The following is a 15,479-nucleotide window of genomic DNA, read 5'->3' on the forward strand; positions in this document are numbered from 1 at the left end:
CTATGTTCCTTTGAACAGATATTTCCTTTAAAAAAAAATAAGTAGTCAACATAGTAGAGAAAATAATTCTGAAGTCAGAGAGACAAGGTGAGTGACGTCTTTTACTGCACCAACTTTTGTTGGTGAGAGAGAAGCTTTCAAAATTACATAGAGATATTCAGGTCAAGGAAATGTACTTTGACTGTCACAGCTAAATACAAGTTGGAACAGCCTACCATAAGCAGTTTACATGCATTTCACGGGACCATTCAAAGTGAAGTGGTCAATTAATACCTCTCCCATCATCTAGGGGAGAGGAGAAAAAAAAACCCTCCACAAAACTGGACCTTCTGACTGGACACAGGTAAAATGAATCCTCCTCCTCCTATCCTCTGGGCTAAGAAAGGTTAATTGTGCTAGGAGCTGGAGACCAAAAGTTCTAGTCTCACCTCAAGCTCACGAGTGGTCAATCATAAAGGTTATGAAGTGCATAGAATTATCAACAAGGCTAAACGTTTCTAGCCTAGGAGAGAGGCAAGCAGCAGCATCATTTCAGAGAAAGAGTAACTGAGAATGCTGTCTTACATTCGGAACACCACATGCAACCTTTTCAAAGCTAGATACCTATCTCTCCTCCCTATTCCCAAAATGACACCCAATATTTGCAAAGGTTTCAAGTGTTGTTTCCTAGGATTTTCAAACAGGATTATGCCGTGGATCCCAATAATGCAAGATCCTGCGATTCTGAAATTTGCCACATAAATGTGTTTCAGTGTAGGTGCAAATAAATCTTTAAAGAACAGAGCCATCTTACCATTTGTATGAGAAAATTTTGTCCAACTATTGTTGCAAGTAATACTTATTATGATAGTGAAAAGGACTGGAGCAAAATTTCTCCTTTTTTCTGATTATGTTCATTTCACAGCTAATTTCACAGTTTATAGGCAGTTTCATTATGCCCTGTGTATAGTCCAAGTCAGCTCCCCCTATCTGAGCAGCTCTTTAACCCAGCAACGAGGGAGAGGAAAATATTATTGTACAAACATATACAACTCCCCCGGAAACATAAGTCACAAAAATTGACACGTTCAAACAGAAGTGTAATATCTGGAACTCCTTTACATTTTTTAATTGACAATAATTTGTTTAAACTTTATTTTTAAAAATTTGAATTGAATGCAAAGCGATGTAGCATTGTCTTCCTGAGTCTGTAGATTCCCAGAGCAACAGCTTTAGGGTGTTAATTAACTAATCAATTTAAAATTATAGTCAAGTCTGAAGGCTAACGATGACAAAGAAGAATCAACATTATTCTCTATTTTACAGATGGTCATTTTAGTGGAAGCATCTAGCCAACTACATTCCACGCTGTAATCCCATGTGTTCTCAAGTGCTAGGAGTTTCAAGTTTTCCCTATACAGTTGCAAAATCTTCAGCTCTTTCCAGATAAAGCATAACTCCATTATTGAAGTTATCACTAAAAAAAATATTTGTTGCATGCCAAAAACATGAAAATAACACAGGCTGAAGCAATACAGAAACAAATTGCACGATACTGCACAGATTGTTTTATGAAATTTAATACATAAAAGCCTCTTCATTTAAATGAATTACCACAGATATTTCAGGGCCTCTATATAATTTAGATCCAGTCCCTGCAGGGCACAAAGAGCTTCGATTATACTATATTTTGTACACGTGGTTCACTACTCTGTACTAAGAATTTTATTCTGATATGTATCACAGTGACAGAGTATCTAATTTGCATCTGAGTTGCTTTGCTTTAAAGTTCTACAGTTTGTTTATTTATACAGACACAATGTTATATTTTAAATAGTAGGAAGGCAAAAGTAAAGGTGGAAGGAATTCAGGGAGTTGTATAAAAAGAAGTCATTTTTCATCTTAATTTAAGAAAGTTTCCACCAGCCCTAAAAATTGAGGGTAGATCGAGTGATCGTAGAGGTGATAGAGATTACAGTAGGAAATTAACAGACGGTCACAATTCTATAAAGATCATACATTCAATTGGACTTACCGCTCGAGCATGACATACCTTTGTGGAGCTGCTTTCAGTAATTTTTGCTAACTGCCAAAGGATTACATAATGAGTACACTGCAGTGCATGAATAACTATCTGTGATTAAGAAAAAAAGTTAGATGAAAAAAATCCCAATATAAACATTAACAAAGTATATTCACCGTTATACATGCATATTTTAAATACCTGTTCTGGCATGTCTCCATTTTCAATACCAGTTTTCAATAATTTGTAGTTGCAACCAAACAAGTCCCATCTTGACAAGTCATGAGCACTGGAGAAAGCAGAAATGAAGCAGTGTTGCAACACATCAAATAGTTATATTTTATTATACTAATTCTAGAATTTGGCATTTAATAACTACTCTATGCTTTTAACTGTCCTAGTAAAGAAACCAGACAGAGTTCAGTTTAAATCATGAGTATATTTTTGTATAAATGTTTTTGTATTTACAATAATCTTCTGTTCAAGATTTGCCAATGTCATGCACAGTTCCGAATTAACAACAACAACAAAAAATAAGTTTTGCACAAAGTTTATAACATGGTCAATTTAATAATATAAGAAACAATGGTATGTTGCAAATATGAAAATCAAGATATTCATCCCACTTACTTGTGGAAAGCAGTGATTCTCTTTAACGTAGACAAGACTTGATAAGCATCATCTTCATCAGGTTCCTCACCCTATTACACAATTATTTTGTTGTAAGAGTTGCAGTAAAAAGTGTGTTAAATTAACTAGCCTGAAGGCATCAACACATTTTGGAATAATTTATATCTGTGTTAGGCAAAAGTGGCATTACAACAAGATACAAAACACTAGCTAGAATAAGTCATGAGAACTATCAATCCTCACATTTCAGATAAATTGCTCACCAGAGCTAAGATCAGGTAGAAATTTTCTATATGGCATACATAGCACAGAACAATCGGGCAGGTGTATTCTGAAGGTGATTCAAGTTTCTCCATAGAATCCAGCAGAGGCCACTGTTACACAACAGATACTGGACTAGATGGACCATTGGTCAGTACTGATATGGCAAGTACCTCAGTCTTAAAACAATTCTTTTTCCACCTAACCAAAGAAATATGGAAACCTTCAACCTAGCCCATTAAACCCCTTAGGAACATGTTCAGGCTCAACTCTAAACCAAAAAAGAGGTAGGTAGGAAACCTTACAGATATTCTTTCCCTGATTTGTACCTTACATCCAAACTTTTTCCTGACCCCCCACTTCTCTCCTGTCTCCCCATGAGTATCCTGACAAATCAAACATAACGTATCGCCCATATGGCTATGCATACTTAAGACATTAATTAGTCACTGGGGTACACTTCACTATCAAATTAATTTTAACCATTAGGTTGTTCCTGCTGCGGTCGGAGAATTTCAACAAGAGGGCCGGGGTTAGCAGAGTTATGTCAAGAGCAGCATCACAAAGAGGATGACAGAGGTCTGGAGACCTTTAATCATTTCTGTGAATTCCCAGCATATTTTGGTCTGCAATTTGCACTATATTTGTAGCCAGGTTAGGGAGCATCTACGTATGCTGCAAAAGAAAAAAAATCCTTATTCTAAGATTTTAAAGGACAGGTAAGAGTTCAACTTGAATAAGAGTCCAGGAATAATGATAATAAAAAAACCAAACTATCTTCCCCACTGAACTTCAATTCTTCCTTCAGTTACTTAGATGGTGGAGAGCTGGTCATTCTTTGGAGGAAGAGAGAGGCTTTGCTTTCTTTAGGTATGTCTACACAGAAAAAAACAACAACAACAAAAACAAACAAAAAAAACCCATGGCTGGCTTGTGCCAGACAACTCAGGCTCGCAGGGCTTGGGCTGTTTCATTGCTGGGTAGACTTCAGGGATCAGGCTGGAGCCTGAACTGTAGTCTTCCCCTGACCTTTATAATCTTGCATTTGCAGGAGGAAGATGGGCCACAAACTCCTAAAAGCATCTGGGTCACAGATTTTCCCACAGGAAGTCCTATTTGAGTCCACAGACCATCTGAAACAATATATCTAAGAGGCAGATGCTCCATTCATCTGAAAATCAGGACACAATGGATTCCACAGTACTTATTTTTCCAAGGTGCCACTGGGATTTCAGCATTTCTTTCTCAGTTTGCTGTTTGTGCGTGATATTGACTTATCTCCTAGGAGCTACCTCTTGCTTTCTATTGTCCCTCTCAAAGGGGTAGTAACTGGGTATTCACTGCCTGTTCTGTGCATTGTTTCAATGAGGCAGGCACTGCTGTTTGGGATTCTGAGGTGGAATCCAAGGAGCAGGAGAAGCCAGAAGCATAGCTTGTAAGTAAGGCAGGTTGTAGTACAGTGCAGTAGCTAAGAACTAAGGGAGCAAGGGAGATGAGCAACTAAAGCTCTTCCCTTTGGCACACATTGGGAAGGAGAATCTGATCACCACCACAGAAACAGAAGCCCACGGAGTGGAGCCAAGTTGCAGAAAAACCCATCCTCCAAAATAATAATTGAGAAATTAATTTATGTTCAACATCAACGAGTATTTCCAAATATGAGCCATGACTGTGTGAGTGGAGGTAGGAATGAAGTTACTTCACATAGATAAAATAAATTAATATTGTAGCAGAATTTGTTTTCATGCAGAGGTCTATGCAGGGCCTTGGCAAGACTAACAGCTCATTATGCAAAAAAACCCTCGAGAAAAATTTGGTTTAACTATAGTATTAATGCTCTCATTCACTGTGGGGTAGCTGAGTAGAATATCCTCTTAGAAATTCACAGTCAGTGGGATATGGAAGTCATAAAACTGGTTTGTGAAATTTGCAAAGAAGTTTTCAGATCTTTCATGACGTTTTGGAAAAATCACTTTTTGTGGTTTCTTTTTTGTTTAGATACTATAAGATGGCTTACACCGTCTTTAACAGGACAGATTTCAGTTGGGGTTCCTTTCAGTTTCTACTGAAATATATCAAGAATAAAGGGTACTTGTGCACTCTGGATTTATAGAGTGCCTAACATTTATCTGCCATAAAGGAATACATGAATCAGCAACAATAATAATACAGAAAACAAAGCTCCTTTAAAAATTATTCATCAGCAAAATCTTTCAGCTTCTGACACCAAAAAGTTAAAATAGAAAAAAGTTCAATTTTTGTGCTGAATCCAATCATTAGACTGACTATTATTAATTTAGATTGTGGTAGCACCCAGAAGACATCTGGATAGAGGGCCCCATTGTGCTAGATGCTTCAATACAGAGGAAGACATGGTCCCTGCCCAACAGAGCTCATTGTTCTTAGATGCCTTCTTCCTGAAAGCTGGTATAAGTGGAGCTTGACAGATTGACCCTAATTTATCTATTTATCTACTCACCTCACTTTAAGACCCTGCATTATAATGTTTTGATTAAAAGTACCATTCACAATGGAATACCAATTAGATTTTTACTCCATCTTATATAAACCTAAAACAATTGCTTTATGTCTAGAAAAGCCAGGATACAACGTAAAGACTCAAGGCAGCATTCCAAACACCATATCAATCTTCGTAACAGTCATAAGAGCATAAAAGTTTCAAGTCACTCCTAGAGGTGAACCTCTTCAAAGAACTTACAGATGGTAAAGATATGAAGACGACCATCTTGTCCATTATTGTACCAATGTAGGATTGTTCCCTAATGTTTCTAATATTTTGGGTACAATTTTCAAAGCTGCCTACGTGACAGAGGAATCTAAGTCCTATTAATTTTCAATGAGTCTTAGGCTCCTAAAGCAAAGTCACTCAGGCAGTTTTGAAAATTTTACCCTTTGTCCTTTTTCATTTCATTTTCATGTCACATGCAAAGGAACTTCCACCATTTCCCTTGGGAAACAATTCCAGTACCTGATGTCTCTTAATGTCATTAGATTTTTCCTGTCACTATTCCCAGGATAGGTTTCAGAGTAGCAGACATGTTAGTCTGTAACCGCAAAAAGAAAAGGAGTACTTGTGACTCCTTAGAGACTAACAAATTTATTTTAGCATAAGCTTTCAGGTTCTTAAAAGAAAAATTTTAATTAAAAAAAAAGTAAAAAGAATCACCTCTGTAAAATCAGGATGGTAAATACCTTACAGGGTAATCAGATTCAAAATACAGGCAAAACCTTAAGTTACAAAAAGACACAAAAACAGCAATATACATTCCATTCAACACAACCTATTTTACCAGCCATTTAACAAAAAGAAATCTAACCCATTTCTAGCTAGATTACTTACTAACTTAACAGATTTCAGAGTAGCAGCCGTGTTAGTCTGTATTCGCAAAAAGAAAAGGAGTACTTGTGGCACCTTAGAGACTAACAAATTTTTTTTCATTTAACTTAACAGAAGTTCTGAGGAGTTATGAAGGGCATTCCTGATCTGTTCCTGGCAAAAGCATCCCACAGACACGCAGCCTTTGTTCCCCCCTGCACCAGCTTTGAAAGTAACTTATCTCCTCATTGGTCATTTTGGTCAGGTGCCAGTGAGGTTATCTTAGCTTCTTACCCCTTTACAGGTGAAAGGGTTTTGCCTCTGGCCAGGAGGGATGTGGGGACCTGCATGAAAGACCCCCTAAGCTTATTCTTACCAGCTTAGGTTAAAAACTTCCTCAAGATACAAACTTCGCCTTGTCCTTGAACCCTATGCTGCCACCACCAAGCGTATTAAACAAAGAACAGGGAAAGAGCCCACTTGGAGACGTCTTCCCCCAAAATATCCCCCTAAGTCCTACACCACCTTTCCTGAGGAAGGCTTGATAAAAATCCTCACCAATTTGCATAGGTGAACACAGACCCAAACCCTTGGATCTTAAGAACAATGAAAAAGCAATCAGGTTCTTAAAAGAAGAATTTTAATTAAAAAGAAAAAGTAAAAGAATCTCCTCTACCCGCATGGCCCCACAGTATGCCAACATTTTTATGGCTGACTTAGAACAACGCTTCCTCAGCTCTCGTCCCCTAATGCCCCTACTCTACTTGCTCTACATTGATGACATCTTCATCATCTGGACCCATGGAAAAGAAGCCCTTGAGGAATTCCACCATGATTTCAACAATTTCCATCCCACCATCAACCTCAGCCTGGACCAGTCCACACAAGAGATCCATTTCCTGGACACTACGGTGCTAATAAGCGATGGTCACATAAACACCACCCTATATCGGAAACCTACTGACCGCTATTCCTACCTACATGCCTCTAGCTTTCATCCAGATCATACCACTCGATCCATTGTCTACAGCCAAGCGCTACGATATAACCGCATTTGCTCCAACCCCTCAGACAGAGACAAAACCTACAAGATCTCTATCATGCATTCCTACAACTACAATACCCACCTGCTGAAGTGAAGAAACAGATTGACAGAGCCAGAAGAGTACCCAGAAGTCACCTACTACAGGACAGGCCCAACAAAGAAAACAACAGAACGCCACTAGCCATCACCTTCAGCCCCCAACTAAAACCTCTCCAACGCATCATCAAGGATCTACAACCTATCCTGAAGGACGAGCCATCACTCGCACAGATCTTGGGAGACAGACCAGTCCTTGCTTACAGACAGCCCCCCAATCTGAAGCAAATACTCACCAGCAACCACACACCACACAACAGAACCACTAACCCAGGAACCTATCCTTGCAACAAAGCCCGTTGCCAACTCTGTCCACATATCTATTCAGGGGATACCATCATAGGGCCTAATCACATCAGCCACACTATCAGAGGCTCGTTCACCTGCGCATCTACCAATGTGATATATGCCATCATGTGCCAGCAATGCCCCTCTGCCATGTATATTGGCCAAACTGGACAGTCTCTACGTAAAAGAATGAATGGACACAAATCAGACGTCAAGAATTATAACATTCAAAAACCAGTTGGAGAACACTTCAATCTCTCTGGTCACTCTATCACAGACCTAAGAGTGGCTATCCTTCAACAAAAAAGCTTCAAAAACAGACTCCAACGAGAGACTGCTGAATTGGAATTAATTTGCAAACTGGCTACAATTAACTTAGGCTTGAATAGAGACTGGGAATGGATGAGTCATTACACAAAGTAAAACTATTTCCCCATGGTATTTCTCCCTCCCACCCCACCCCCCACTGATCCTCTGATATTCTTGTTAACTGCTGGAATTAGCTTACCTTGCTTGTCACCATGAAAGGTTTTCCTCCTTCCCCCCCCTGCTGCTGGTGATGGCTTATCTTAAGTGATCACTCTCCTTACAGTGTGTATGATAAACCCATTATTTCATGTTCTCTGTGTGTGTGCATATAAATCTCTCCTCTGTTTTTTCCACCAAATGCATCCGATGAAGTGAGCTGTAGCTCACGAAAGCTTATGCTCTAATAAATTTGTTAGTCTCTAAGGTGCCACAAATACTCCTTTTCTTTTTGCGAATACAGACTAACTCGGCTGTTACTCTGAATACTATATTAAAAGTTTTGTAAATTAAGAGTGGATTTAGCATGCTTTGCAGATACTAAGCCAACAAGATATAATGAAAATGTTAAGATATGAAAAAGATCATCATGCACATGATGTACCTCTTGCAGAAAATCTTCCAGAAGTCGGTTAAACTTGTCTGCCAGCTCATCTATTAACTGACTTCTTGCAATGTCAACTCTGTTAAAGATTGTGAATTCTTCATTACAGAGTGCATGGTAAGTTTTAGAACACGCTTCTAAAACATCCGTATCTGTGTGCTTCTCTACAATATCTCGGATCTGTCGCAATAAGGCATCCAAATGCTACAAAAGTAAAAACAAAATTCCTATTATATTCTAGTTATGAAAGCAAAGATTTTTAGATTGTTTTGTTACTTTCATGACTGTGTCATATTGAACATAAGAACACTATTTTAGAAAACTGCCAATTCTCTAGAGAAAGCGGGAGTAGCAATACAGCACAATAAAAAACAAAAAATAAATTGGGGGTCAGTGAAGACTACAAATTTAAAACACATACCAAAATGAACTTTTTAAATACAAAACACAAAAGAAAAATTTTAGATAATAGTTGAATTAATGGTGATGATTGCATAGTGTATAGAACAACATTTATTTCCCATTCTCAAAATACTTGTACTTGTACATAATGGTCACAAGAAAAAAAACTTTTCAGTTGTGTTAAAATTAAATGTATGATATACAGGCAATAGTGTGGTAATATCTAGTCATCAAAAGCAAAATGGAAAAACTTTTAAGAGCAGCCCCTGTATTTATAAACACATATCAAGGTATTTTCTCTATACCATCGCAGGGAGAAAATGTCAATATATCACCTTTCAAATTGTAATACCATAAACAATTTTATAACAATAAAAGAAGTTTACAACTATGTAGCTCAATTGACAATTCTCAAATGCAAGTTTTATGTTTTACTACTTTTAGTACTTACAAAAGAAAGAACCTAATTATACTAGCTACAACTAAGATTAGCACAAACTTCTCTCCCCAAATGGTGTACCTGTTCTGAAATGTAATAACCCTGATAGCCCAGAACTGGGATGCTCTTACATGACAATCACCTGTCTAGAAAGACTCTCCTCTACTGACCTTGACCAAGAAATCTTTCAAAAGCAAACTTAGGCTCTGACGCTTTCTAAAGACAAATAGCCAGTGGACACCATGAAGCTCAGGCCTTTTCTTCACTCATGTAGATGCACCAGAACAAACAGCATTTACGCAAGCAGTTTTCACAAGTCTAGCAGCACTGATGTCTGAAATCTCAGTGAGGACAAGGTCTCAGTTCAGTTTTTTCCCCTCTTTAATTTTATGTTATCTTACCTTTTCTAATCGTCCTGTTGTATAGATTTCCAAATCAAAATACTGTGGCAGCTGCAACAAGTTGGTCACTTTTTCTGCATCTACAGAATACTGTCAAAGAAAGAAAAATTATTAATGCCTACAAGATTTTTGTTTTGGAGTTATTACAATAATAATAAGACCTAGCTATTTATTACTAACCAATGATCAACACAAGTATCGAATATATTGTACTTTCTAATGACATACAGAACATTGGGAGATATGCGCCATTTGCCTAACATTTTGACAACACACAACCAGTACCTCCAAATAGAATTAAACTTACTTTTGCTAATAACTGAGGAAGTGCCACTGCAAAAAGCTCTGTAATTCTTGTCCTGTCATCCAGCTGTGTTTTCTTCTCTTTTGCTGTCAGCACCTAAATTATTGATGTAAGGAAGTTTTTAAAACTAAAAAATGACTGTTTTTTAAACAGGTTTGGGGACTAAACTATTTTGCACTCTTCTTATTCAGTACAGTCAAAAAATCAGGGCTATAAAAGACCTGAATACTAAAAATAACAGAAAAAACAATAAAAAGGCAGAATTTAACAGAATTTTTCTCTCAACAATGTATGTTGTTTCAAAGCTTATTGGTCATACCCTTTTCCCTGTTCCTCTTCCCACAGGTGGATGGCACTCTGCTGCTTGTCGAATTGTACACAGCATTATTTCAATCAGTGCACTTTCCTGTCTATCAGTTAAAGCTGAAATTAAAAAGAAAACAGATCATAATTGCAACTTTTTCATTAGTGCCATAGCACCGGATTCCTTAGACATCAAGCAACAAGGTTTTTACTTCAAAGTTTGTAAGCTAAGGGCTTATGACTTTGTGCGGTGCAGAGAGCCCTCAACTCTTATTGATATGAAGACAAACTGAAGATGCTCAGCACCTCACAAAATCAGACAGAAAATATATAAAGTTGGGGGAATGATGCAACAGAGTCACGTAATCTGTGCTGTAAATTTGGTATGCTGTTTTAGTTTTCCTAGTATAAATAAGGCTACACTTGTGACACAGGAGTGGCAGATTTTGTAATTTTCCTATTTTCCCTCTCCCCAAAAAATCTATTATTTTTGGCATTTAATTATTTTTGCATGTGGGTATGGAGATGTGACAGTAAACAGAACTTTAGAGTTATTCACCTATAACTGGAATTCTACAAGATGACCTCTTCGCGTTCAGAGTCTTGGGATGAGCTGGCAGTGCAGCTTGGACCTGTGGAACATTCTGACAGCAGCAGCCATTGGGGCACCCTCACACTCCCTGCCTCTCCTTCCCTTGCAGCTCCAAATGTTCAGAGAGTAGGGCTATAAAAGGTGACAAGGTGTACTGGTTTTCTCAGTTCTTTCTACTGCATTCTCAGGTTCAAAGTTGAAATTAGGATTCCAAGGAAGAGAGGAAGGTAGGCAGGCAGTGTGAATGTGCAGAGTCCATCATGAGAACATACGATTACAGGTGAGTATCCTTCATTTCTTCTTCAAGTGACCTCTGCACATTTGCATTCTTGGGAGTCTGGCAAAAAGTACTTCTCCCTCCAGATAGTGTGAAAGGAGGCCTAGTTAAACAGAGACTGTAATTCTGCTTCACCAAACTGTGCATCTTATATAGATACCAGTTCTAAAAAAATGTTTTGTGAAAGTATGAACAGAGCTCTAAATAGCAGCTCAACAGGTTTTTAATCTGTAATATATGTAAGGTCGGACATGGAACTGGCCTTTACTCTAATCAAATGTGCTTTAAGCCCTTATGGAAGAGTAACAAATGTGTGTTTATAACATTCTTCAATAGAGTCTAAGACCATTTAGAAATACAATAATATGCAACAGCCTGACCTTCACTCTTTTTCTCCATAAAAGACAGTTTAGGTGATTTCCTGTATTCCTGAGATCTAATCAAATAGAAAGCTAATGCTCTCATAGCATCCAAGACACGTAGCTTACTTCTCCTGAATGAAAGTGAGCTCTCGGAAAAAATACTAATAAGTTTACAAACTGGTTAAGATGAAATTCTGTTAACACCAGGAAACATTTTGGGTGTAGAAGAAGGATCACTATCTTTGTGAAATACCATAAGAGGGCATGGGAGATGTCAGAGAGACAAGGTGGGTGAGGTATTATCTTTTATTGGACCAGCTTCTGTGGATGAAAGAGATAAGCTTTCAAAACACACACAAGTCTTCTTCAGATCTGAACAGCCCTGAAGGAGAGCTCTGTGTAGCTCAAAAGCTTCCCAAGAATTTCAAATGAAATATCCCAGCATGGACTGGACAGGAGCTGAAACTGAGTTTATGATATTGTTTGTTTCCCACAAAGAGAATCTTTTTTACTTATGATAACACAAGTGAGTTGTCTGGTTCTTGGAGTTCAACTGAATCTACTGTACCTTTTCCTAACAGTACAGTACCAGATTGGTCAGGTTCCTGTAGCTTTTACTGTTAATTGGAGACAGTCTGGTTTTGGAAAGCAAATCAGAGACAGACAGATAAAACTCCTTGTGATAGCTGAAATAGTTCTAAAAACCACTATTTTGCCAAGGCTGGCGCATTCAGGTTAACGTTGGCTTTATGTTATTCGATTTTTACCTAGAACTCTTTGAATGAAGGAAATGGAGGTGGAGGGAGAGAACACAGGAGACCCACTCCCCATCTAGAAGAAATGCATCAGAAACTGATGGTCTGCTCCTGATCTGGAGCAAAACCTCTGACATTTAGAGCCATGTCTTGAGAACAAATCTATGTCCTGACATCCCCACAGGGAGAAGTCATTCACTCCAGAATAACTACTCATACTAATCTGCTAGTATATTCTCCTTGCCTGCAAGTGGAGAGTTTAGGAACTCAATACAACTCCTTTGAGGACACACTGAAGTTTGAGTCCACAATATGAGAGTCAGGAACACATCCCTAGTAGTGTCAATTTCATAACCATGCTGTCTATATTTGGCATACAGTGTTTTGATAGTCAGGGCTGCAGAAGACTCATCTCTAGATAGGCATACAGAGCTACATTCCTCGCCAAAGACCATCTTGAAGAATATTACTATCTGACATGAGCCCTTCTGCAATAATTTTATTGCTGCAACCCAATTTTTAAAATGCTTTTCTTCTGGAAGAAAATCTCTGATTATTTGAGATTCCAGATTGCCTGAATAAAAGGTCTGATCTGGTGGTGTGTGTAATTTCTTCAGCTTTATCTTGAACCCTAGAGTGCATATTTGTGACAGAGCTTTTGCTACAACCTCCTGTGAGGATACCCTGATGAGCCAATCATTCAAATAAGAGTAGACATGCAAATTCTGATATCTTAAATGAGCTGCTACTGCTGAAAAGCATTTTGTGAATACTATTGGGGGAGGGGGAGGGCAGAGAGCTTCGTGCATTGCCCTTGCCTCCAGGCATCGCCCGCTGCAGCTCCCATTGGCCGGGAACAGGGAACTGCAGCCAATGGGAGCTTCAAGGGAGGTACCTGGAGGCGTGGCAAGGGCAGTGCACAGAGCCCTGTGTCCTCCCCTCCCCCTCCAGGGGCTGCAGGGACATGGTGCCGGCCGCTTCCCAGAGCTGCGTGGCGTGGGGCCAGGTCAGGCAGGCAGCCTGCCCTGGCCCCAGTGCACGCCGCTGCCACCCGGAACCGCTTTAGGTAAGTGGCGCCGGGCCGGAGCCTGAACCCCTCCTGCACCTTGCCCCCCAACTCCCTGCTTGCACCTCACACCTCTCCTGCACCCCAACTCCCTGTCCTGAGCCCCGTTACACCTTAACCCCCTTACCTGAGCCCCCTCTTACACCCCGCACCCTTCCTCTGCCCCAGTCCCTGAGCCCGTTCCTGCACACTGCACCCTCTTGCACTCCCTACCGCACCCCAACCCCCTGCCCTGCATACAATTTCCTCACCCAGATGTTGTCCTTGGCCCCAAAAGTTTGCCCACTGCTGCTTTAGCTCATGGTTTGGGTCTCTGCTATGGCTGAATAGGGTGCTATTCCTTCCTTCAAAATGAAGTGGAAGAGAATGCTGCTTTCCAAAAACAACCATATCCACTGGTATCCCAAATCTTTTCTTAGAGGACTGAGAAATTCCTAGAGACGCTGCAGTAGAACTGATGTCTTTCAGGTTTCAGAGTAGCAGCCGTGTTAGTCTGTATTTGCAAAAAAGAAAAGGAGTACTTGTGGCACTTTAGAGACTAACAAATTTATTTGAGCATAAGCTTTCGTGAACTTATCCGATGAAGTGAGCTATAGCTCACAAAAGCTTATGCTCAAATAAATTTGTTAGTCTCTAAGGTGCCACAAGTACTCCTTTTCTTTGATGTCTTTCACATTCTCTAAACCTCATCTGTTTAGCCCTTCACCAACAAATGGGTGTCTTCCACTCTAGTTCTTGTTTCCGGATAAAGTACAAATGAACGCATCGAGTCACCACTTGTAGTTACATGTGGATGCCACTGCTCTACACACAGTACCAAAAGCATCAAAGAATACTCTCAAGATGTACTTAGCTACTGACCTTCAATAATAAGGGCTCTGACCAGTTTAGTCTCCTAGCAGTGACTGCGCAAACATTCTTTACCAAATAATACTGATATCTGGACATTACTGCCTATTAGTTGATCATTCTGATTCCTAGTGTGGCACAGGAGAACATCCTTCTACTCACAGCATCTTCCTTCTTATCATCTATCTGAAGAGACAGAGAAGACTTGACCTCCTTTAGTTCTTTGGACAGCAGCCTCCACTACAAATGAATCTGGATCTGGGTGAGTCTAGGAGAACAAGAATCACTCAGAAGAAAGCTGGTATAATTTATCTAATTTTTTAGAAATAGCCAGTGCAGTTGATGGATATAATCAGGCATTTTTTTACCAGCTGTAATAAACCATCTAAAATTGGCCAGGTAATCCTATTCTTAGAGGGTGATCCCAGAATATAAAAAAATCAGATGTATAGTTTCCTCTAAGATTACGATGGGGAAGTTAAAAGTAGAATCATAAAATAGCAGGGTTGGAAGGGATCTCAGGAGGTCATCTAATCCCACCCCCTGCTCAAAGCAGGACCTAATCCCCAACTAAATCCCCAACTTTGTCAAGTCTGACCTTAAAAATCTCTACGGAAGGAGATTCCACCACCTAGGTAACCCATTCCAGTGCTTCACCACCCTCCTAGTCAAAAAGTTATTCCTAATATCCAACCTAAACCTCCCCTCTGCAACTTGAGACCATTACTCCTTGTTTTATCATCTGGTACCACTGAGAACATCCTCTTTGGAATCCCCTTTCAGGTAGTTGAAAGTAGCTATCAAATCCCCAATCATTCTTCTCTTCTGCAGACTAAATAATACCAGTTCCTTCAGCCTCTCCTCATAAATTATGTGCTCCAGCCCCCTAATCATTTTTGTTGCCCTCTACTGGACTCTTTCCCATTTTTCCACATCATTCTTGTAGCGTGGGACCCAAAACTGGACACAGTACTCCAGATGATGCCTCACCAATGCCAAATAGAGGGGAATGATCACATCCCTTGATCTGCTGGCAATGTTCCTACTTATACAGCCCAAAACGCCGTTAGCCTTCTTGGCAACAAGGGCACACTGTTGACTCACATCAAGCTTCATAACCCCCAAGTCCTGTTCTGCAGAACTTCTGCTTAGCCATTCGG

General features: G+C 39.5%; 1 protein-coding gene across 5 annotated transcripts in view; it reads right to left on the reverse strand.

Moving 5' to 3' along the window:
- The window catches only part of STAG2 (stromal antigen 2), a 185,896-nt gene that overhangs the window by 40,655 nt on the left and 129,762 nt on the right, over positions 1–15,479 (reverse strand). For all 5 annotated transcript variants that reach the window (XM_043492946.1, XM_038417707.2, XM_043492944.1 and 2 more), the window contains 7 exons: positions 10,435–10,538; positions 10,119–10,211; positions 9,812–9,901; positions 8,570–8,773; positions 2,633–2,703; positions 2,204–2,291; positions 2,033–2,113 (listed from right to left, as the gene is read on the reverse strand). In XM_043492946.1, the coding sequence (XP_043348881.1) occupies positions 2,033–2,113; positions 2,204–2,291; positions 2,633–2,703; positions 8,570–8,773; positions 9,812–9,901; positions 10,119–10,211; positions 10,435–10,538 (731 nt within the window). The remainder of the gene's footprint in view (positions 1–2,032; positions 2,114–2,203; positions 2,292–2,632; positions 2,704–8,569; positions 8,774–9,811; positions 9,902–10,118; positions 10,212–10,434; positions 10,539–15,479) is intronic.

The sequence above is a fragment of the Dermochelys coriacea genome, chromosome 9 (genome assembly GCF_009764565.3).
Source record: "Dermochelys coriacea isolate rDerCor1 chromosome 9, rDerCor1.pri.v4, whole genome shotgun sequence".
NCBI lineage: Eukaryota > Metazoa > Chordata > Testudines > Dermochelyidae > Dermochelys > Dermochelys coriacea.